Genomic DNA, 22,978 nt, shown 5'->3' with positions numbered 1-22,978 from the left:
GCCGGGTCCTTCCTCCCCCCCATTCCCCCTGCCCCGGGCCGGGTCCTTCCTCCCGCCCAATTCCCCCTCCCTCCCAGGCCTCCCAGGCCGGGTCCTTCCTCCCCCGCATTCCCCCTCCCCCGGGCCGGGTCCTTCCTTTCCCCCCATTCCCCCCCCCCCCGGCCCAGCCTGCCTGGCCCTTCCTCCCCTCCATTCCCCCTCCCCATCCTGCCCAGCCTGCCTGGCCCTTCCTCCCCCCATTCCCCCTCCCCTGGGCCGGGTCCTTCCTCCCCCCCATTCCCGCCCCCCCAGCCCAGCCTGCCTGGCCCTTCCTCCCCCCCATTCCCCCTCCCCTGGGGGCTGTCTCTCCCTGAGTGGCTAATGCCCAGCCAGCCAGCGGCTAACGGTGCTGGCCAGGCCCAGTGCAGGGCAGGCAGGGTCTGCAGCTCCCCTCCCCAGCCCGCAGCGCTGTGTGGTTCCAGGCTGGGGCTCGCCTGTGCAGACAGACCCCGCCGGGGGCTCGGGGAGCCTGGGGGCTCAGGGCCAGCCCAGGTGTGAGCAGCCCCCTTGGGGCGCCAGCGGCAGGAGGTCTGGGGAGTCCTGGGCCCGCCTGCGGGACCCCCAAGCCGTGGCTGCCGGGGGTGGCAGGGCTGAGCGGGCTGCCTTTGCTTGCAGGGTCGTGGCCACCACGCAGATGCAGGCTCCCGACGCGCGGAAAGCCTTCCCCTGCTTCGACGAGCCCGCCATGAAGGCCAACTTCACGGTCACACTGATCCACAGCCCCAGCCACACGGCACTGTCCAACATGCCTGTGCAGAGTGAGTGAGCCGGGGCCTCGGCCGCTCTGGGAACAGGGTGCCCTGCGCCAGCAGCCTCCACCCTGCCTCCTGCCCCTCCCCACGGGCTGCGCCCACTGGGCTTCCTTGGCCCCCCACAGCTCCAGCAGGGCCTGGGCTGAGTCTGCCCCCGGGACCCTGGGGATGTTCCCTGGCTGGCCGGGTCACTGGGCGAGATGGGGCCGCTGGGAGATGAGCCGAGCACTGAGCGCACCCGGGGCCCCCGGGGGCAGGGGGGAACAGCCAGCAGAGAAGAGGAAGGGGCTGGAAAGTAGGGAGTGGGATGAACTCACACGTGGGCTCAGCACCGGGCTGCCCACTAGCTCCCCTGAGCCTGATGCCCACACGCAGCCCCACAACGTGGCCAGGCAGCCCCCGCTGAGAGCCCCTCCGCTCATCACAGGCTTGGGGCGGCTCTGCCTGAGCTCGGCTGCCCGCGCCTGCCGTGGCCGTGGGGGGGCAGAGGGACCGGAGCCCTCGTCCCCCCCAGGGAGGGGTGAAGGGGGATGTGGGTGCAGGGGGACCGGAGCCCTCGTCCCCCCCAGGGAGGGGCGAAGGGGGATGTGGGTGCAGGGGGAGAAGCATGAGGGAAGCAAAGCAGGAAACCAAACTGGTGTTAGGGGGACTCCAGCTCTGCCCCACGCTGGTGGCTGGGACCAGTGCCGGAGAGATCCGGGGGGGGGGCAAGGAGAGGGCCACGCAAGGGGCCCACTCCCCAGCCATGCCAGGGGACTGCAGCCCTGCTTTGGGGGCTGGAAGGAGCCTGGCTGCCGGGGAGTGAGCTACATGCCTGCTATGGGGAGGAAGGGGCTCCCAGGAGAGCACTGCGTCCTGCTCTGGGGTGGGGATGGAGGAGCGTGAGCCTTGATGATGGAGCTGTGGCTCTTCTTTCAGGCTCCGTGCAGCAGACCATCGATGGCACCAGCTGGAACATCACTGAATTCCAGACCACCCCCAAGATGTCCACATACCTGCTGGCCTTCATCGTCAGCCAGTTCGAGGCAGTGCAGGCCATGCAGGACAACGTGCTGGTAGGGAGCAGGACGGGGCGGGGGCGGTCTGGCTCGGCTGTGGGGTAGGGGAGCCTTGACTGAGCCTTGAATCTCCTCTTGCAGATCCGGATCTGGGGCCGGCCAAAGGCCATCGCAGCCGGGCAAGGGGACTATGCACTCAACGTGACCGGGCCCATCCTCAAGTTCTTCGAAAACCATTACAACACGTCATACCCACTGCCCAAGTCTGGTGAGTGCCAGGGCAAAAAGCCGTGTTCTGCTGGGCTGTCCTGTGGTGGGAGCGGGGGGTTCTGTGCTCTCCTGTGGGGATGGGGGGTTCCCAGCTCTCTCGTGGGGATGAGGGGTTCTGTGCTCTCCCGTGGGAATGGGAAGGTGTCAAGTTGCCTGCAGGGACTCAAGAGCGTGGGTACCAACCTCAGGGCAGTCTGGTAGGAAGCAGGGCACAAACCCCAGATGGGCGGGGAGTTCTGTACCTAGATTGCACCAGCCAGTTATCGAGTGTAAACCCCGCCGGCACTGTGACAGCCTGAACATGGAGCCACGGACAGTCCCCTTGGGTGCTCCGATCCGCCTCACCACCCAGGTGAGCCTGCCTGTGTGGTAGATGGGCCCTTACACCAAGGATCCCAGCAATGTTCAGGCTACTCCCAGTCCCAAAGGACCAGTCACTTACCCCAGGGCAGTTGCACCTCAGATCTCACACCAAAGACAGCACTTGTAGCCAATTCGATAATAAACTCCATACCGACATATTAGAAAAAGAAACCAGAGAGTTATTTTCAAGGTTAAAGCAAGTAAACATAGATACACCAATGAGTTACAATCTTAAGTTTCAAAAGGTAATAGAAGCTTCTATAATCAGTAAGCTCGAGATGTGCTTTAGGGCTAACCCTGGCTAAGCAGCTGGGGATCCCTTGCTTATGCCTTATAAACCTTGCCCCCCAGAGTCCAAGCAGCACAGAGATCCAGTTCCTTCTTGTTGGGGGTTTTTATTCCCCTTCTCTCTCGGGCTCTGAGCTGTGAACTCAGCTGACGGGAGGAATCCACTTGCATGACTCGTTTTCATGGGGGGCTAAGAGGGACAGTAACCAACAGTCTTTTGTCCTCTTTAATGTTCCACTCTCCTCGGTCTGGTGTCAATGGCCCGTCCCTGCTGTGGCGGATGTGACGCCTGCTGGGGGGAGTCAGCCCTTTGCTCTAGTTAACGTCTCTCTCCTGACTGGTCATTTGTCCAGTCCCAGGAGCTCAGGATGCAAACGCTCAGATAGCCCCATGCAGTATGGGGCAGAGGTTGTCAGTGCAATCGGTGCTGCAGCCGCTCACAAGCATTCCAGAACGTCTAAACACTAAACACATTCTCATCGTTCTAATGCCTGTTTTACAACCCCCCAGCTGAGCCAGACGGATCCCAGCTTGTACCTGTCAGCGTGCAGCTGAGACCTGGGCACCGTGGCTGCCAGCATCACTCTCCCAGTGCCCAGCTGGGGTCGGAAGGGGTGTCTCTGGCACTCCCGAATAAGCCTCAGGGTCCCCCTTTTCTTTACAAGGCATCGGGATTATTTCCAGCTCCTACTCCTGAAGAGCTAGACTCCAGCGTCACCGTCTGGAATCGGTCCCTTTGGCCCGCTGCACCCATAGTAGCAGGTGCGGCCTGTTAAAACCAGGCTTAAATCTTCTCTTCAACAGATAAGGCTTAAGTTGTTGAATAGCCAAACAATGGCCCAGGATTTCCTCTCACTGCCAGCACAGTCCTGTTCAATGGGGTCAGTTATTTACCCAGGAAGATGATGGGGGCCCCTTGTCCCCGGCCCCAGCCTGCATTAGCATGTGCCTAGCTCAGTGTTCGACGTCAGGGCACAATTGAAATCAGGGCTGGCAAAACTGGCTCTTTAGTCAAAGCCTCTTTTATGTCCTTTAAGCCTTTCTCCCAGGCCTGGTCCCAGGGCCGGCTCCAGGGTTTTGGCCGCCACAAGCAGCCAAAAAAAAAAAAAAAAAAAAGCCGTGATCGCGATCACGATCTGCGGCGGCAATTCGGCGGGAGGTCCTTCGCTCCGAGCGGGAGTGAGGGACCGTCTGCCAAATTGCCCGCAAATAGCTGGACGTGCCCCTCTCCGGAGCGGCCGCCCCAAGCACCTGCTTGCCAGGCTGGTGCCTGGAGCCGGCCCTGCCTGGTCCACAGCAGCCAGGCTGGCTGCCCCTTTTTGGTAAAGTCTGTTATGGGGGCCACAAATCCCCTTTGCAAACCTCCGGTGATAGCTGGCCAGACTGATCAAAGATTGGCCCTGCTGCTTGGTTCGTAGGGCTGGCCATAAGAGCCTTGAATCAAATCTAGGGGTTCCCTCATTTGTCTCCCATAAAGAAGATCAAAGAGGGCAAGCCCTGTAGATTCCTGGGGTGCACTCCTGTATGTGAATAACAAATAAGGGAGCAACACATCCCAGTCATTCTCCTACTGGGTAACACACATCCTCAGCATAGACATCAATGTCCCACTGAATCTTTCTACCAGCCCATCTGTCTCTGGATGATGGGGGGAGGAGGGGCAGCCTTTATGTGTCTCACTCCACACAGCTCCCATCACTTTCTGAAAACTACAGACATGAAATTTGCACCATGGCGTGACAAGATTTCCCTGGGAAAACCTACTCTGCTAAAATGGGGATTAGGGCAGTAGCCACGGTTTCAGCTTCTGCGATAGATGAAGCTGTGGCTTCCGGGTGCCTGGTGGCAGAATCCACCACAACCAGTAGATGTGTCTTCCCATTCCTGGAAGGGCTGGGTAGGGGTCCCACAATGTCTGCAGACACTCTGGCAACACCTCCTTAATGATGGGCAATGGCTGCAAAGGTGCCGCGCAGGGTCCCTTTAACCTCTGACGCGTCTGACGTAAGACACGACTCTTACAGGCATTTTTTACAGTCTCACACATGTGAGGCCAATAGCAATTCTGTCCGGGCCTCTCACAGGCTCTCTGCACTCCTGAGTGTTCGGCAAAGGGACAGTCGTGACCCACCTGAAGCACCTCTGCCCTGTGCTTATAGGTACAGATACCTGTTTGCAAACCTCCCCAGGGCTCCTCTTTTCCCTTGTGGGAGCCTCCCTGGACAATAACCACCTCCTAGGAAAAAGTGACCCTTTCCTTCGCTGGCTGGGGTGTGACTGTGAGCCGCATTCCTCTCCTTGGCCAGGGAAGGAGCAGCCTGTTGAGCCCCCATAATGGCCTTTGGGGTCTCCCTGAAGTTCAGAGCAAAGCAATGGTGTCTCCAAACCCCTCTGTGCCATACCCAGGCTGTGCTGCCCCTGCTCTCTAAGCTGGGGTGCCCTGTCTACCGCTTTGCTGCTCTAGCCTCCAAACCTGGGCCTCTCACAAACAGCCTCCAGCATGCAAGTCACTCCCCACATGGATTGTGTGCCTGCTGCAGCCAGCCACCCCTTGGCTCTTACCAGCCGGGTTTGTACCGCAGGGTGACCCTGGATTTCCCCCCAGAGATGTGTGTGCTGGACTGCCCACCCCTCTCCTGGAAAGTACAAGCTATACAAAGTCTGTCGTTTTATTAATAGAAAGGACAATGCACAAATCCTCAGGCTGCAAAACCCCAGACTTGTTCTGGAGCTTCCAGGAATTAAAGACGAATCTTTAATTCAAGATTAGGTCATGTGATGAAATTTCCAGGAATCCGTCCAACCCAAATTGGCAAACCTACAAATCCTGTTATCCCAAATGCAGTTTGCCAAACACTTCAGTTCAAACACACTGGATCAGTTCAAACAATAAAACCAGTTTATTATCTACAGAGAGGGCGATTTTAAGTGAATACAAGTAATGAACCATATAAGTCAGAACTAGTTACAAGAAAACTGAAGATAAAGCGCAGCTAAGGACTAACTCAGCAAACTAGGGGAAATTCAACGCCAAGGTTTTCTCACCACGTGCTCTCAACAGTCTTGCTGGCCAAACTTCTTAGGCCAGGAGCCCTTCCCCAGCGAAATGGCGGCTTCCTTTGTCCCTTCCGGTGCAGTGACTCATTGGGCAGAGAGAGAGCGGGGGGGGGGGGGGGGGGTACACTGTGTTGTCTGCCCCTGTTTTTTATAGTCCTTTCCCCCCTCTGCGAAGCATTTCCAGCCGGGAACGAGCAACAGGCAGGCTGTGTGGATGGGAACCCCAGGCTGTATCTTTGCTAAGATGTAGGTTTTTCGCCCCTGCCCCCTTTCCTGCCAAGGAATGGCCAGGTAGCAGGTAAGGGCCCATTGGCCTTGTTTACAGCTGGCTGAGGCGTCTCATTGGCCTTGTTTACAGCTGGCCTTGTTTACAGCTGGCCCTTTGTCTCTGAGGAACTGGTCTGGCTCCTCCCCAGCCTTGGAACATGTGTTAGGCCGTGTCTACACTGCACTTTAATCGTTAAACTTTTGTCGCTTAAAAACACCCCCATGAACGACAAAAGTTTTACTGAGGAAAAGCGCCGGTGCGGACAGCGCTGGGTGGGTGGAAGCCGCGCTCCCATCAACGGCGCTACCGGCCCTCGTTGGGGGTGGGCGTATTTTGTCCCAGCGGAGTGGCTGCAGTGGCACGGCCGCTCTGGGTAAGGTGTGCTGTGTAGTAACAGCAGACAGTGGCATCTTCCCGTATTTGACCAGGAAATGGGGAGTTTTCAAGCGATACCTCCCCAGTGGGCGGGGCACCTTCTGCCACACCCCATACTCCCCGCTGACAAAGGGCTGAGGGCGTCCTCCCACCCGCAGCCCTCCCTGCTGTCCACAGACAAGCCAGGCGAGGCAGAGCCGTGCTCTTCCTGGCGTGAGTCACAATATTAGTCTGCCTGGGCGTGGCTAGAGGCTCCTGACCTCGTCAAGCCTCAGCGGGGAGCAGATCCGAATGCCCACCACACGATCTCCCTTACAGCCCTCGCACTGCAGGTGGAGCTTGGCCAGAGGTGCAGTTCCGGGGGACTCAGACAAAGCTGGTTCACGTACATTTTTACCAGGAGGCCTGTCTTCCTCCCTTGCTCAGCTTTCCTTGACCAAAGTGACCTGGGACACGGGGTCCCTCCAGCCTGGGCAGCGTAGGCCATTCACCCTGGCATTTTAATAAATGCTGCACCACCCTCCCCAGGCTCAGTCCTAATACAGTTCACCAGGATTCCCTGTGGCTCACCGCTGGGGCACTGGGAGTGGTGTTCACTGCGGCAGGTGGGGCGTGGATCAGGGGGTTACTTGTTTTGGGCTGGTTGGTTTTAGATGGCCGGGAGGCCCACAGGGATGTCAGCCTGCCTGCCTGCCTTCCCCTTTGCTCTGCGCTCTAAACCCTGGGCTGCCTTGGGGTTTTATCAAAGTTGGGGTTAGGTTTATTTCCAGTCCCCTCTTAAACTGGGAGATGGGGATTTCCCTTCCCCTGGGATTTCCCCCCCTCCCCCCATGGGCCCTTGATTCAACATATTCATCCACTATTTCTGCAGCCTCTAAAACCGTGGCTGGTTTTGGTCCCAGATGATCACCTTTGCAGATGACCCTAAACTGGGAAGAGTGGTAGATACGCTGGAGGGTAGGGATAGGATACAGAGGGACCTAGACAAAATAGAGGACTGGGCCAAAAGAAATCTGATGAGGTTCAACAAGGACAAGTGCAGAGTCCTGCACTTAGGACGGAAGAATCCCATGCACTCCTACAGACTAGGGACCGAGTGGCTAGGCAGCAGTTCTGCAGAAAAGGACCTAGGGGTTACAGTGATGAGAAGCTGGATATGAGTCGACAGTGTGCCCTTGTTGCCAAGAAGGCTAACGGCATTTTGGGCTGTATAAGTAGGGGCATTGCCAGCAGATCGAGCGACGTGATCATTCCCCTCTATTCGACATTGGTGAGGCCTCTTCTGAAGTATTGTGTCCAGTTTTGGGCCCTGCACTACAAGGAAGATGTGGAAAAATTGGAAAGAGTCCAGCGGAGGGCAACAAAAATGATTAGGGGGCTGGAGCACATGACTTATGAGGAGAGGCTGAGGGAACTGGGATTGTTTAGTCTGCAGAAGAGAAGAATGTGGGGGGATTTGATAGCTGCTTTCAACTACCTGAAAGGGGGTTCCAAAGAGGATGGATCTAGACTGTTCTCAGTGGTACCAGATGACAGAACAATGAGCAATGGTCTCAGGTTGCAGTGGGGGAGGTTTAGGTTGGATATTAGGAAAAACTTTTTCACTAGGAGGGTGGTGAAGCACTGAAATGGGTTCCCTAGGGAGGTGGTGGAATCTCCTTCCTTAGAGGTTTTTAAGGTCAGGCTTGACAAAGTCCTGGCTGGGATGATTTAGCTGAGATTGGTCCTGCTTTGAGCAGGGGGTTGGACTAGATACCTCCTGAGGTCCCTTCCAACCCTGATATTCTACGATTCTGTGATTCTTTACCTCGTCTGTAACTACCCTAAACAATTGCCCCGGGGCCATCCGATCAAAGATTTTCCATAATCACCTTCAGCCCCTCCCTCATTGTCCATTTTATCATAAAATTACACATGTTATCTGCATATTCCACACGAGTGACATTGTCAAACACTCTGAGGTTTCTCCACTTCAATCGATGGGGCTCAGGGGAAATCTTACACCTTTTCAATACGTTCGCTTTACATTCCTGGTACACGTACCTCACCCTCCTCCATCTCATGAAAGACTTGTCTGGCTTCCCCTGTTCCTCTGGTTCAGAGGAGAGGCGGCTGCTTCTCTGCTGGGATATTGCGCATCCCACATAGTCTCCCAAGGCCGACAGGAACCCTTTTATGCATCTGTCTGGGTATCAGTTGGGCAGGCTTGCTCCCCCTCCCTTGTGTCCTGGCGAGGGCACTCCCTGGATGAGGACAAGCTTCTATCAGCCTCCTGTGCGCCGTCTGCTCAGCTTCTTCATTTGCGTTAACTGCTGCTGTTTGTTCCATGTGTCTTTGGTGGCTTTCTCCTCCGCTGCCTGGGCTGCTTGGTCTCTGATCCGCAGTTCCGCCAGCAGTCTCTGGGGGTTGCTGTCTCCCTGGGCTCCCAGGTGCTGCAATCGGGCCAGTTCCAAGCTGAGGTTCCTCTGTGGCATGTGGGTCTTCTCCTCCCCTGGGCACCGGCTCAGGAGCAAAGCTCTCAGCTCTGGAACTGGGGCTTTCTTTGGATCGGACATGCCCCTCTGCAGACTTGGCTGGCCAGGGGCTTTTCTCACAAGCCAGCAGAACCTGTGGCTCACTCATGGTGTCAGTTCTTTAACCTTTACAACGCTCACTGTTGAGTTTAAATTTTAACAGCACTGGGGTTCTAATCTATGAGCTTAATCGACCTCTGGTATGTGAATCCTGTCAAGCTGTCTGCAGGGACTCAAGAGCGTGGGTACCAACCTCAGGGCAGGCTGGTAGGAAGCAGGGCACAAACCCCAGACAGGCGGGGAGTTCTCTGCCTAGCTTGCACCAGCCACTTATCTAGTGTAAACTCCTCCGGAACTGTGACAGCCTGAACATGGAGCCACGGACAGTTCCCATGGGTGCTCCGATCTGCCTCACCACCCAGGTGAGCCTTACGCCAAGGATCCCAGCAATGTTCAGGCTACTCCCAGTCCCAAAGGACCAGTCACTTACCCCAGGGCAGTTGCACCTCAGATCTCACACCAAAGACAGCACTTGTAGCCAATTCGATAATAAACTCCATACCGACATATTAATAGGAAAAAGAAACCGGAGAGTTATTTTCAAGGTTAAAGCAAGTAAACATAGATACACCAATGAGTCACAATCTTAAATTCAAAAAGTAATAGAAGCTTCTATAATCCACAAGCTGTATTTGTCCTTTAGGGCTAACCCTGGCTAAGTAGCTGGGGCTCCCTTGCTTATGGCTAGAAACCTTGCCCCCAGAGTCCAAGCAGCACAGAGATCCAGTTCCTTCTTGTTATGGTTTTTTAACCCCTCCTGCCACGTGCCCTGGACTGGGCAGTCCGCTAATGGGAGGAATCCACTTGCATGACTCGTCTTCACAGGGGGCGGGGGGAGGGCAGAACAACACACGGCTGTTGTCCTCTTTATCGTTCCACAACAGTCCTGGTGTCAACGGCTCGTCCCTGCTGGGCAGGATGCGACACCTGCTATTGGGAGTCAGCCCTTCCCACTGCTTAGTCTCTCCTGTCTGGTGATCTACACAGTCACAGGGGCTCACAATGCACCCGCTCAGCTATTCCCTGACAACACGGGAGCCAGCTGCTCGGAGTGAGCTGCAGCCACTCACCAGCATTCACTGAACACTGAGCACATCCTTCTCACTCTCCTACCTGTTGTAACCGTACTAATGCCCGGCTGAGCCAGACCGATCCCAGCTATGTTATTTGTCCATGTTCAGTGAGGCATGGGGACCTTGGCATGAACTGGCCCCGGTGGGCCAGCACCACAGGGGGGCCTGTGGTCTCCCATGGGAGTTGGGGGGGGTTCCGTGCTGTCCCATGGAGGCGGGTGGGGTACCGTGCTCTCCCATGGGGGTCAGGGGGTTCCGTGCTCTCCCATGGGGGTGGGGGGTTCTGTGCTCTCCCATGGGGTCGGGGGGTTCCGTGCTCTCCCATGGGGTCGGGGGGTTCTGGGCTGTCCCATGGGGGCGGGGGGTTCTGGGCTGTCCCACGGAGGTGGGGGTTTTCATGCTCTCCCGCGGGTGGGGGTGCAACCCTGCTAACGAGGCCTGTCCCTCTCCCAGACCAGGTTGCCCTTCCAGACTTCAACGCAGGTGCCATGGAGAACTGGGGACTGGTGACGTACCGGGAGAACTCGCTGCTCTACGACCCTCTCTTCTCCTCCATTGGCAACAAGGAGAGGGTGGTGACGGTGATCGCTCATGAGCTTGCCCACCAGGTACCCAATATATCCCCCTCTGCCTCCCTTCTGCCCTCAGCTGGGTGTAGAGAGACTGAAGGGCTGACACTAGTCCGGGGTTCCCTGGGATCGGGGCTCCCTGGCTGTGTGTGTTGGGGGGGGGATGACTCTGTTCCGGGGCTCCCTGGGCTTGGGGTTTCCCTGGCTGTGTGTCGGGGGGGTTCTGTCCTGAGGCTCCCTGGGCGTGGGGGCTCCCTAGCTTTGTGTGTTGGGGGGGCTGTAGCTTGGGGTTCCCTAGGATCGGGGCTCCCTGGCTGTGTGTGGAGGGGCGGGGCCCTGTCATGGGGCTCCCTGGGTGGGGGGGTTCCCTGGCTTTGTGTGTCAGGGGGGCTCTGTCCCGGGGCTCCCTGGGCGTGGGGGCTCCCTGGCTCTGTGTGTCGGGGGGGCTCTGTCCCGGGGCTCCCTGGCTGACCCTCCCCGTCTCACTCTCTCCGCAGTGGTTCGGGAACCTGGTGACCCTGCGCTGGTGGAACGACCTGTGGCTGAACGAGGGCTTTGCCTCCTACGTGGAGTACCTGGGCGCGGACTCAGCTGAGCCTTCCTGGCACATCGTGAGTAGCCCCAGCAGGGGGCGCTACCCAGCGGGCTGCAGCGGCAGGAGGCGCGTGGGAACTGGCTCGCCCCGGTGGCAGGCTTCGGCCCAAGCAGGGTCACCTGCGGCCTTGCAGGAAGGAGTTGCGTGCTCCTGGGGAGGGGGCCCTGCTCTCCGGTTGGCTGCAGCCTTTCCTGGCGCTGGGACCGGGGGCTGGAGGCCAGGGGGTCTCTGTCGTCCCTCCGGAGGGGCAGTGTGGAGCTGCCGGCAGCAGTGAGCGAGCGCTGCTTGCCGGGGCAGGACCCACCCCCAGCTCCTGGTGCTGCTGGGTGGGGAGGAAGCAGCCCCCATCCTGCAGGTGGGTGAGAACGCGGAGCTCTAGGCTGGGGGCGGGAAGGGAAGAGACGGCACCGTGTCCGGGCTGGTGGCAGTCCCCACACGCCCACGGAGGGCCGGTCGGTGGCTGGGTGCTGAGCGCCGGCACCGCCCCGGGCAGGCTGTAACTTTGTGCCTTTGCAGAAAGACCTGATAGTGCAGAGTGAGATGTACCGTGTGATGAAGGTCGACGCGCTGGCCTCCTCGCACCCGCTTTCCTTCCTGGAGAGCGAGATCAACACACCGGCGCAGATCAGCGAGGTCTTCGACTCCATCGCCTACAGCAAGGTGAGGGACCCCCCCGGGGACTGCCTGGGGTTGGGAGCAGCCCCTCCTGGGAAGCTGCTCGGACCCTCGCTCAGCGCCTCTCTCTGATCTCCCTGCAGGGGGCGTCGGTGCTGCGGATGCTCTCGGAGTTCCTCACGGAGGACAGCTTCAAGAAGGGGCTGCAGGTGAGGCCCTGGCGGGGCTGCGTGCCGAGCAGAGGGCTCGGCCGGACGCGTCCTGCATGGCCCCTGCTCCGAGGCCAGCGTCGGCCTGGGCTCCCTTGGGAGGGCGCTCTGCCTTAGGGGGAACCTGCCAAGCCTCCCCACACTCTGGCAGCGCTCACCAGACCCGCGGCCAGTCTGCAGGAGGCAGTGCTGGAGGGGCAGAGGAGTGGGTAGTGCCTGAGGGCAATGGATGGTGCTGGGGGAGTGCCCACTTCGCACATGCAACGCCCTGCTCAGCGTGAGTTACATGCCCGCTCTGTGCTAGTGCACAGGCTGCAGGGCCGGGGCAGCCCCTGGCTACAAAGACTGGCAGTTCAGTCAAGCTTTGGCTTGGAGGTCCCTGGTCCAATGGAGCGTTGGCCAGCATGGCAGCCGTCATGCCCATGGTGGCCGTGCCTGGGGAAGGGCCCAGCCTGCACAGTCGCTCCCATGGTCTCAGTGCAGCGCCCGGAGGCATGGCCCTGCGGTGCCCACGCCCACCCAAACACCCTGCAGGGGAAGAGTGTGGGCGAGCAGCAAGGAGGGCTCTGCTGCTGGGAGCATTGGCCTCTGCCTTTGAGAGCCGTGCCCAGAAAGTCTGGGGCTTTGCTCAGTGCAATGCCTCTGCCTTCGCCTGGCAGCGGGGGAGCAGGATGTACTCTTGGGGAGGCGGCTCCTCTGCTGAGACCTGGCTCTGGGATCCCCATCTCATCCCGAGCGAATAAGAACATCAGAACAGCCAGACTGGGTCAGACCAAAGGTCCATGTAGCCCAGTATCCTGTCTACCGACAGTGGCCAATGCCAGGTGCCCCAGAGGGAATGAACAGAACAGGTAATCACCAAGTGATCCATCCCCTGTCGCCCATTCCCAGCTTCTGGCAAACAGAGGCTAGGGACACCATCCCTGCCCATCCTGGCTAATAGCCATTGATGGACCTATCCTCCATGAATTTATCTAGTTCTTTTTTGAACCCTGTTATAGTCTTGGCCTTCACAACATCCTCTGGCAAGGAGTTCCACAGGTTGACTGTGCGTTGTGTGAAGAAATACTTCTTTTTGTTTGTTTTAAACCTGCTGCCTATTAATTTCATTTGGTGGCCCCTAGTTCTTGTGTTACGAGGAGTAAATAACACGTCCTTATTTACTTTCTACACACCAGTCATGATTTTATAGACCTCTATCATATCCCCCCTCAGTCATCTCTTTTCCAAGCTGAAAAGTCCCAGTCTTATTAATCTCTCGTCATACGGCAGCCGTTCCACACCTCTAATCATTTTTGTTGCCCTTTTCTGTACCTTTTCCAATTCCAATATATCTTTTTTGAGATGGGGCGACCGCATCTGCACACAGTATTCAAGGTGTGGGCGTACCATGGATTTATATAGAGGCAATATGATATTTTCTGTCTTATTATCTATCCCTTTCCTAATGATTCCCAACCTTCTGTTCGCTTTTTTGACTGCTGCTGCACATTGAGTGGATGTTTTCAGAGAACTATCCACAATGACTCCAAGATCTCTTTCTTGAGTGGTAACAGCTAATTATGACCCCATCATTTTATATGTATAGTTGGGATTATGCTTTCCAATGTGCATTACTTTGTATTTATCAACATTGAATTTCATCTGCCATTTTGTTGCCCAGTCACCCAGTTTTGTGAGATCCTTTGGTAGCTCTTCACAGTCTGCCTGGGACTTAACTATCTTGAGTAGTTTTGTATCATCTGCAAATTTTGCCACCTCACTATTTACCCCTTTTTCCAGATCATTTATGGATATGTTGAATAGGACTGGGCCCAGTACAGACCCCTGGGGGACACCACTATTTACCTCTCTCCATTCTGAAAACTGACCATTTATTTCTACCCTTTGTTTCCTATCTATTAACCAGTTACCAGTCCATGAGAGCGCCTTCCCTCTTATCCCATGACAGCTTACTTTGCTTAAGAGCTTTTGGTGAGGGACCTTGTCAAGGGCTTTCTGAAAGTCTAAGTACACTATATCCACTGGATCCCCCTTGTCCACATGCTCGTTGATCCCCCTCAAAGAATTCTAGTAGATTGGTGAGGTATGATTTCCCTTTACAAAAAACATGTTGACTCTTCTCCAACAAATTATGTTCATGTCTGTGTCTGACAATCTTGTTCTTTACTAATAGTTTCAACCGGTTTGCCTGATACTGAAGTCTGGCTCACTGCCTATAATTGCCGGGATCACCTCTGGAGCCCTTTTTAAAAATTGGCGTCACATTAGCTATTCTCCAGTTATTTGGTACAGAAGCTGATTTAAATGTTAGGTTACAGATGACAGTTAGTAATTCTGCAATTTCGCATTTGAGTTCCTTCTTCCCTTTCCCTGTGTTTTCACAGTCCTACCTCCACGCCTTCAGCTACGGAAACACGGTCTACGACGATCTGTGGACTCATTTGCAAAAGGTACGAAGCTCCTCCCACCGGCTGGAGGAGCATGACCAGGGCTGGGCTGGGTTTCTGTTGCATGGCACTTAGTGTAAGAAGCCTGTTACTGTCAGGGACAGAGGGGCTGGGGCCCACCCAGCCGTGATGAAACTGAAATTCAGGTCCCGCAGCCACCGTCCCTCTGCCCCTTTGGCACATAGGCTCCATTTGCACGACATGCTCCCACACAGGGCACAGTGCTGGCTGCGTGCCTGGGCCCAGCAGGCACATGGGCGGGCTCGGCGCACGGCTCCGCTGGGCACAGGAGAGGAATCGGTGCCGTTCCCTGGCAGGGGCCTGATGAGCGCTTGTCTTGCCTTGTCCGTGCTGCACGAACACGGAGGATGGCATGGCCCCTGCCCCAGAGAGCGCCCGATCCTGCCAGCCCTTGCGTCCGGCTCATGTGAGCAGCGCCTGGGAACCCTGCTGAGCCCAGCCGGGACGACCGTAAGATACTGTTCTTTCAAGAGCTGGTGAACGGCGTCCTCGTCGCTGTGGGAGGCTGGCGTGACGCCGCCGGTGACTCTGCCAGAGCTCTAGACAGGCGGGGGGGGGGGGGGAGCGTCCATGTCACAGCACGTGAAGCAGCTGTGGGGGTTCGACCCAACCTCCCAAACACCCAGCTCTGGGCACTTCTCTCTGCCCCCAAAGGTGCCCTGTAGAAGGGCAGGGAGTGGGGACGGAGCCGGGACTCCCTGGCCTAGCCTCTGCGGGAGCCGATCTGCAGAGAACAGCAGCCAATAGCCCCTTACCGCCCCCTGCACAGGTGGTGGATGAAGACAAAATTCAGCTCCCCACCACCATCAAAGGCATCATGGATCGCTGGACACTGCAGATGGGCTTCCCCATGGTGACTGTGAACACGAAAGTTGGCTCCATTAGCCAGAGACACTTCTTACTGGACACCGAATCCACTGTCGAGCGGCCCTCGGCGTTCAAGTGAGTGATCAAGTGGCCCTTTCTGCCCCCCGAGGTCCCACGCTGGAGAGGCCGGCTGTCCTAAGCGCAGTGGGGCGTGAGCCCCTCCCCTGCCACCACAGAGCCCCACGGCAGTGCCTCTTGGAGGGGGCCTCTGCGGGATCGTGGCCAGGGCTGCACTGCGGCACCCCCAGGTAGAGACCTTGTGGTGCTGGGTCCCCTGGAGCCCCATGGGCCTTCTGCCTCCGAGAGCCCCGAGGCCCGAGGCCAGCCCCGTTCCTCTGTGCTCTTTGCAGGGCCCTCCCCATGGGGCGTCGCCCCTTTGAGGGGTGAGGGTGTGATACGGGTGAGCCCGCACCGATCGCCGGGGGTGGGAATCCCTCGCACTGGGGGGCTGGGACTCTGCCAGGGGCAGAACCAGCAGAGTAAGGAAGGGCAAGAGAAGACCCCAGTGTCTGTCTGTCCGTCTGCAGCTACACCTGGATAGTCCCTGTCACTTGGATGAAGCAGCAGGATGGGGCAGAACAGATGTACTGGCTCACCGAGACCTCAGGTACGTGCTGGTCCCTGGCCGTGTCTCAGGCACCGGTGCTGCTGCAGGAGCAGGATATGCTGCTAGCGGGCGACAGACTAGCAGTTGCCAGGTTTGCCATGCCAGTGCCATGGTCAGTGCCCCGGGGAGATTTCAGTGCGGTTACTGGTGGTGTCACATCCCCCTCTTCAGCCCAGGCAGGTCAGCAGGGGGAGAGTCTTTGTAGGGGAGCAGCCCCCAGAGGGGCTCGGTGGGGGGTTCTAGGGGGTGGGCCTCGGAGGGGGTCGGTGGGGGGGTTAGGGGGATGCCCCCAGAGGGGCTCGGTGGGGGGTTCTAGGGGGTGGCTCCCAGGAGGGGCTTGGCAGGGGGAGTTTTAGGGGGAGGCCCCCGGAGGGGCTCAGTGGGGGCTTCAGGGGATGGCACCTGAAGGGGATCAGTGGGGGGAGGTTCTAAGGGGTGGCTCCCAGGAGGGGCTTGGCAGGGGAGGTTCTAGGGGGTGGCCCCCGGAGGGGCTCCGGGGAGTTCTAGAGGGAGGCCCCCAGAAGGGCTCAGTGGGGAGGTTCTAAGGGGTGGCCCCCGGAGGGGATCTGTGGGAGGGTTCTAGGGGGTGGGCCTCAGAGGGGGTCGGTGGGGGGGGTTAGGGGGATGCCCCCAGAGGGGCTCGGTGGGGGGTTCTAGGGGGAGGCCCCCAGAGGGGCTTGGCGGGGGGGGGTTCTAGGGGGAGGCCCCCGGAGGGGCTCAGTGGGGGGTTCTAGGCTCAGGGACTCTCTGCTGTAGACTTGAAGGGAGGGGCCCCACTAATGTGCTTCCTTTTCCTTTCTCAGCCACCAACTCATCGTTTGTGGTGACTGGTGCCTCCAACTGGCTCCTGCTCAACATCAACGTGACGGGGTATTTCCGGGTGAACTACGACCAGGACAACTGGAACAAGCTGCTGACCGAGATGGGCACCAGTCACGAGGTACCCGAAAGCCCAGCCTCTGCCCCCGCACCAGCACTCTCAGCCCAGGGGACCAGGCCCCTGCTGTGGGGCGGCCGGGCCCCAAGCTGGGCCAGGGACCCAGGGGCAGCCCAAGCCGAGTCGCCCATTCCATGGCTCTTCTCCCCCCCACGGTCTGCTCCTGCCCCCCACGTAATCGTCTTTGCTCTTTTCCAGGCCATCCCGGTGATAAACCGAGCCCAGATCATTGACGATGCCTTTAACCTGGCCAGGTGAGTCACTCGGGCCGCCACGGGGTGACAACCAGCCTCTGGCCTCCTCCCCCAACCCCACGGCGGAGTCCTCTCCCCACGGCGCCTGAGCAAGGCTGGCAGGCCGGGGAGACGTCTGTCCCCGCACACGCCCCTCAGGCAGCGAGAGGGAGGCCCCCACACCTTCCGGTTCCCCCTCTCTGGGCTGGGCAGCTAGGAATCTCCCGCTGCGTCTCGCTGGCAGCTCAGCGCTGGACGGTGCAGGAGCAGGTGCCGCAGCAGGGGCTGAGGGGCCGGCAGAGCTGGGCGCTGAGATCCCAGCAGGCCCACGGGCAGGCGACTGGGCTGCTGAATGCCTGAGGCGTTGCGGGCCCGGCTCTGCGCCTACCCCAGGTACACAGCCAGCCTGCGCCGGGCTCTGTCCTGCCTGGCACCCTGGTGCCAGGGGGTGCGAGGAGAGTCCAGCTGGGGGCTTCTGTGGGGAGCTGGGCTGCACGTCCCCATCGCCCGGCCAGGCTGGCCCCTGTGGGTGGGGCAGCAAACATCCAGGGGGAAGGTGGGGGGGGGGTAACAGAGCAGGCCCCGCGGAGGGTCTTCGGGATGAACTGGCCACTCTGCTGACTGGCAGGCAGGGCTCAGTCTGTGGGGTATTAGCAACAGGGGATGCGGAGGGGTCCATTGCCGGGGGTGGGGTGGGAGGGGGCGGGCGGGGTCCATTGCCAGGCAGGGGGGATAGAAGGGGGTGGGGTCCATTGCTGGGGGGGGATAGGAGGGGGTGGCCAGGCGGGGATGGGGGGGTCCATTGCCGGGGCGATGGGAGGGGGCGGGGTCCATTGCCGGAGGGGGGGGGATAGGAGGGGGGGGGGTCTATTGCCAGGTGGGGGGATGGGAGGGGTGGGGAGGGGTCCATTGCCAGGCAGGGAGGATAGGAGGGGGTTGGGTCCATTGCCAGGTGGGGGGATGGGAGGGGGTGGGGAGGGGTTTCATTGCCGGGTGGGGATGGGAGGGGGCGGCCAGGTGAGGATGGGGGGGGTCCATTGCTGGTGGGGGGATGGGAGGGGGTGGCCAGGTGAGGATGGAGGGGTCCATTGCCGGGGGGGATGGGAGGAGGCGGGGCCATTGCCAGGCAGGGAGGGCGCAGAGGGCACGTCTGGTGGCGTGGCGGGAGGACGTGAGCTTTGCAATTGGCTGTTTAGGGCTAAACACATCAACATCACGCTGGCTCTGAATACTACCACCTACCTGGGCAAGGAGCGGGAGTACCTGCCCTGGAGCGCCGCCCTCGACAACCTGGGCTACTTCCGCCTGATGTTTGACCGCAGCGAGGTGTACGGCCCCATGCAGGTGAGCCCCCGCCTGCCCCAGGCCAGGTGGATTGCAGGCACCATGGCTGGATGGCACTCGGATGGCCGCTCTGCCGTCCCCGCCTGTGCGGGGTCAGTTCAGCCGTGGGCCTGGCACAAACGCAGGGCATAGGGTGGGCTCTGCAAATTGCCCCAGCGAGCCGGAGAGGCGGGCCCCAGAGGGTCGGAGCTGCCCGGGGAAGGGCATGGGGTGGGGGAAAGGAGGTGGCAGGAGCCGTAGGCGCGCTGGGTGATCGCGGCGTGACGGGGGGAAGGCTCAGAGCTCCTGATCCTTCTGGCAAGCGGCGCTCACCCTGCCCGTCCTCCCCCAGAAATACATCCGGAAGCAGGTGACCCCCTTGTTCCAGTACTTTGGAAACATCACCTCCAACTGGACCAGGCTCCCGGATGGCTTGATGGAGCAGTGAGTCCCAGCGCGGCACGTCCTCCGGCCAGCCACAGGGCAGGCCCTGCGCACCCGGCGCCCCTGGGGCCTGCAGAACTGGCTCCTCCCGTGACTGCTGCTGCCTCTTTTCCAAGGGGAGGGCTCTGGGTCCCCCCTTTCCTGCCCCACCCCTCAGCCAAGGGGGGCGCTGGGCATGGCTCCCAGAGTGCGGGCACACTGGGGCCGGTTGGGTGGCCCTGTGTTACGGGCATATGCCACTCTGTGCCCAGTCCCAGGCACCCTCCAGACCCTGCCTCTCCTCTCACTCTTCCTCTGCCCCAGCGGACCCCGAGAGGCCGGGCGTTCCCTTCCCCACTGGCGGGATGGCTGAGCTGGGCAGGAGGCAGAAGCAGCTGCCACGCGGTGCCCGGTGGGAACTGCCCAGGGTGCACCCAGGCAGCACTGTCCCCGGTAGTGCCCACTGCTCGCAGCCTCAGAGCGAGGTGACCCCCACCCAGCCCGTGTTGCGCCTGGCAGATGGGGCAGCGGGAGAGACGCCTCCTGGGCCTGGCTGGTGATGGGCCTGGTCTCCCTGCCCGCCGGGCCTGGCTCCTAGGGCCCCTTCGCCGGGTCCAGCCGCTGACACGGCTCCTCTCCCCACTCAGGTACAACGAGATCAACGCCATCAGCACGGCCTGTTCCCAAGGCGTCAGTGAGTGCACGCAGCTGGCGGCCGCCTTCTTCAACCAGTGGAAGCAAAACCCCAGCAACAACCCGTGAGCCCTTCCCCGTGGCCTCTGGGCAGGGGGGAGGTGGATGGGGGGATGGGCCGGGCTGGGCCATGGCGCTGCTCTGGGCTGGGGGGCTGGGCTGGACCGGGCCATGGCACCCCCTGGGATGGGGGCAGGGCTGGACCGGGCCTTGGTTCCCCCCGGGCTGGGGGGCTGGGCTGGACCGGGTCGTGGCGCCCCCCTGGGATGGGGGGCTGGGCTGGACCGGGCTGTGGCGCCCCCCTGGTTGGGGGGCTGGGCTGGACCGGGTCATGGCGCCCCCCTGGGATGGGGGGCTGGGCTGGACCGGGCCATGGCGCCCCCCTGGGTTGGGAGGCAGGGCTGGACCGGGCCTTGGTTCCCCCCTGGGTTGGGGGGCTGGGCTGGACCGGGTTGTGGCGCCCCCCTGGGATGGGGGGCTGGGGCAGGCCCAAGGGGGAGTGCAGGCAGAATTTGCCTATTTCCAGCTGGTAAATACCCAGCTCCCTGGCGCTGCCTGGGCCCCTAGTGAGATGCTAGCCCTACGCATGGGCCCGCTCTCTCCGGGTGTGGGGTGCCCCCCAGCACTCCTCCGTGGGAGCCTCTCCCCATGGTCTGCTGCGCCAGGGCTCTGCTGAGTGGGGCCCGGTGCCTGAGTGCCGAGCGCGTTTCCCCAGCACGGCCCCCGTGACAGGCATGTTTCCCCCCACCAGGATCCCCCCGAACCTGCGCTCCTCCATCTACTGCAGCGCCATAGAGACGGGCAGCGAGGCGGACTGGGACTTCCTCTGGCAGATGTTTAAAAACGCCACGGTGGTGGCCGAAGCCGACAAGCTCCGCTCGGCCCTGGCCTGCAGCAAGGAGCCTTGGATCTTGAAAAGGTGGGGGGGGGGGGCACACAGCCGCCTTCGGGGAATGGGGGCCGTGGAGCCCATCGGCGTAGGGATGGGGAGGATCCAGGCTGCCATGGGCATGGGGAAGGAGAAGGGTCTGGGGCTGCCTGCAGCGGTAGGTGGCCCTGCGCCTGCCACGGGTGCCGCGTACCAGCCCTGCCTGCCCCCTCCCCAGGTATCTGGAGTACTGCCTGGATCCCAGCAAAATCCGGAAGCAGGACGCCACATCCACCATCAACAGCATCGCCAGTAACGTGGTGGGGCAGAGCCTGGCCTGGGACTTCATCCGGGGCAACTGGAAGACCCTTTTCAGCCAGTGAGTGCCACGGAGGGGCAGCCCGTGGGAGGGGGCTGGGGAATGCGGGGGAGCAAGGGGGAGTGGAGGAGCTATGGGGGATGGGGAATGGGGGGAGCAATGGGAAGCCTGGGGGAGGGGGAGGAGCAAGAGGGGTTGGGGAATGGGGGGGGCGCTCTCAGTCTCTCTCCCCGCACGTTATGTGCCCTTCGTGCCATCCCGGGCTCCTGTGGCTCCCTGGCGAAGAGCAGGGGGTGCTCCCTGCTCCTATGCCCTGAAGCTCTCTCCTCTCGCTCCATGCCCGGGGCAGCCCCTCTGCTGAGCCCTGGTAGCTCTTTCTGGGATGCTGCCCCTTTGGGAGGAAGGCACCTCCCCCATGCCCGCCTGCTCACTCCACCCCTCCCCTCCACAGGTACGGCGGGGGCTCCTTCTCCTTCTCGGGCCTGATCCAGGTGGTGACGCAGCGGTTTGCCTCTGAGTTCGAGCTGCAGCAGGTGAGGCCCGTCCCAGGCCTATCCGTGCGCGGGGTGGCGGGGCCTCTCGGGAAGGGAGAGCCCTGTCTGGTCTGCTCTAGCCCTCCCCCAGGGCCTGGCCGTCGCTCCCCGCAGCCTCTCCCCAGGGCTTGGCCCAGGTGGGCTGTGAGCCGCCCGAGTGCTGGGGCTGGCACCATTTTGCGTGGGGTCGTCGGCGCTTCACAGCCCCAGTCCGTTAGTGCAGCTCTGTCGCCCTTGCCCAGCCACCCTGCAGCAGAGGGATCCTGCCTCCCTGCCGGACGGGCGAGTCCGTCAAGCCCCCGTCACTTGGGGGCGAGCCAGGGCAGGACTAGGGAGAGGTCCAGCTGTGATGCCAGCCCCAGGGATGGCAGCGCCCCGCTACCTCCAGACACACATACCCCCTGCCCCATTTGTGGGGCCGCAGCCGAGGAATTGGTGCTGCAGGAAACCTCGCGTGTTACCTAAGCACCCCGAGGCCCAGCCCCATGGGCTGCATGCCTGTCCCTTGGGGTTCACATCCTGGCCTCCCTCCCTGCGTGGCCAAGCAGTGCACAGACAGCTGCTTTCCTGCTCCTCCTTGGTCCATCCCTCTGGGCCTGCAGGTGTCTGGGGCTGCTCGGCGCCCTCCCCAGGTTTGGGGTGCCCGGATGGTGCCAGGGCCGCATGAGGGCACCGCAGTGCACAGGCGCTGTCCTGCTGCCGCCCTCACTCACTCTCGGGCCCGCTCTCTCTCGGCAGCTGGAGCAGTTCAAGGCAGACAACGCCGACGTGGGCTTTGGCTCGGGCACGCGGGCGCTGGAGCAGGCGCTGGAGAAGACCAAAGCTAATATCAAATGGGTGGCAGAGAACAAGGAGACGGTGCTGACGTGGTTTGAGACGGCAAGCAGCTGAGAGGGTGAACTCAGTAACGCCAACCCCTCCCACGTCTGCCTCCTCCCGCTGCTCGGGGGGGGGCTGTGCCCAGGTTCCTGAGTCCCACACCCTGGGCATGCAGCCTCCTGAACTCTCCTGTCACTGGGCCCATGTCCCCGCCCCAGAGAGCCCCCCACCCCCGCCCCCCCCGCACACATTCTGCCTACACTCCCAGAATACTCTGCACTGCCTGGGGCTCAGCCTGGCCGTGCTCCCACAATGCTTTGCACACTGGCCCCATTGACAGGGCTTCGCCACAGCCCTTGTTTCAGTGACTGTCCCAGGGAAGCCCAGGTGCCCGTGGGGTGGTCATGGGCAAACAGGAGGGTGAGGGCAGCGGGGCTGCTGACTGGGGAGCCCCCCAGCCCCGCCGCGGGCCAGGACATGTCTGCTGTATAGTCCTTCTCAGACCCAGACATTGTAAATAAAGGCTTAATGTTAAATGGTAAAGCCATGGGGCTGGGGCTCGGCCCAGCGCCTCCAGCACTCCCACAGCTCGCTCCCACGCTCAGCTTGGGCAAGTGTCCGGGCCGTTCCCTTTGCCACCGGCATGGTCAGTGGTGGGGGAGAACGGGGGGGCAGGATGTGAGCAGGAGGCAGGGTGGCTCCGGGGACCAGGGAGTGGACATGCTGGGAGAACAGGGTGGGCTCGGGGGGACCAGGGAGTGGAAATGCTGGGAGAACAGGAAACGAGCCACTCCCCACAGCCGGGGTGTCAGGCGGAGGGGCCAGCCCCTGCCTCAGGCGA

At 60.7% G+C, this 22,978-nt stretch overlaps 1 protein-coding gene across 1 annotated transcript in view; it reads left to right on the top strand.

Annotated features, from left to right (window-relative positions):
• ANPEP (alanyl aminopeptidase, membrane) overlaps positions 1-22,209 on the top strand; it is a 28,937-nt gene extending 6,728 nt beyond the window's left edge. Inside the window, exons 3-21 of the mRNA XM_065412053.1 lie at positions 655-797; positions 1,710-1,846; positions 1,931-2,057; positions 10,510-10,664; positions 11,123-11,236; positions 11,737-11,880; positions 11,979-12,044; positions 14,432-14,497; positions 15,285-15,457; positions 15,910-15,989; positions 16,793-16,929; positions 17,125-17,180; positions 18,356-18,503; positions 18,835-18,926; positions 19,553-19,663; positions 20,350-20,517; positions 20,705-20,845; positions 21,237-21,318; positions 22,057-22,209. Of these exons, the coding sequence (XP_065268125.1) occupies positions 655-797; positions 1,710-1,846; positions 1,931-2,057; positions 10,510-10,664; positions 11,123-11,236; positions 11,737-11,880; positions 11,979-12,044; positions 14,432-14,497; positions 15,285-15,457; positions 15,910-15,989; positions 16,793-16,929; positions 17,125-17,180; positions 18,356-18,503; positions 18,835-18,926; positions 19,553-19,663; positions 20,350-20,517; positions 20,705-20,845; positions 21,237-21,318; positions 22,057-22,209 (2,293 nt within the window). The remainder of the gene's footprint in view (positions 1-654; positions 798-1,709; positions 1,847-1,930; positions 2,058-10,509; positions 10,665-11,122; positions 11,237-11,736; positions 11,881-11,978; positions 12,045-14,431; positions 14,498-15,284; positions 15,458-15,909; positions 15,990-16,792; positions 16,930-17,124; positions 17,181-18,355; positions 18,504-18,834; positions 18,927-19,552; positions 19,664-20,349; positions 20,518-20,704; positions 20,846-21,236; positions 21,319-22,056) is intronic.
• Positions 22,210-22,978: the final 769 nt, after the last annotated feature.

Source organism: Emys orbicularis, chromosome 10, assembly GCF_028017835.1.
Source record: "Emys orbicularis isolate rEmyOrb1 chromosome 10, rEmyOrb1.hap1, whole genome shotgun sequence".
Lineage (NCBI taxonomy): Eukaryota > Metazoa > Chordata > Testudines > Emydidae > Emys > Emys orbicularis.
This window is presented reverse-complemented; position numbering and strand designations above follow the sequence as displayed.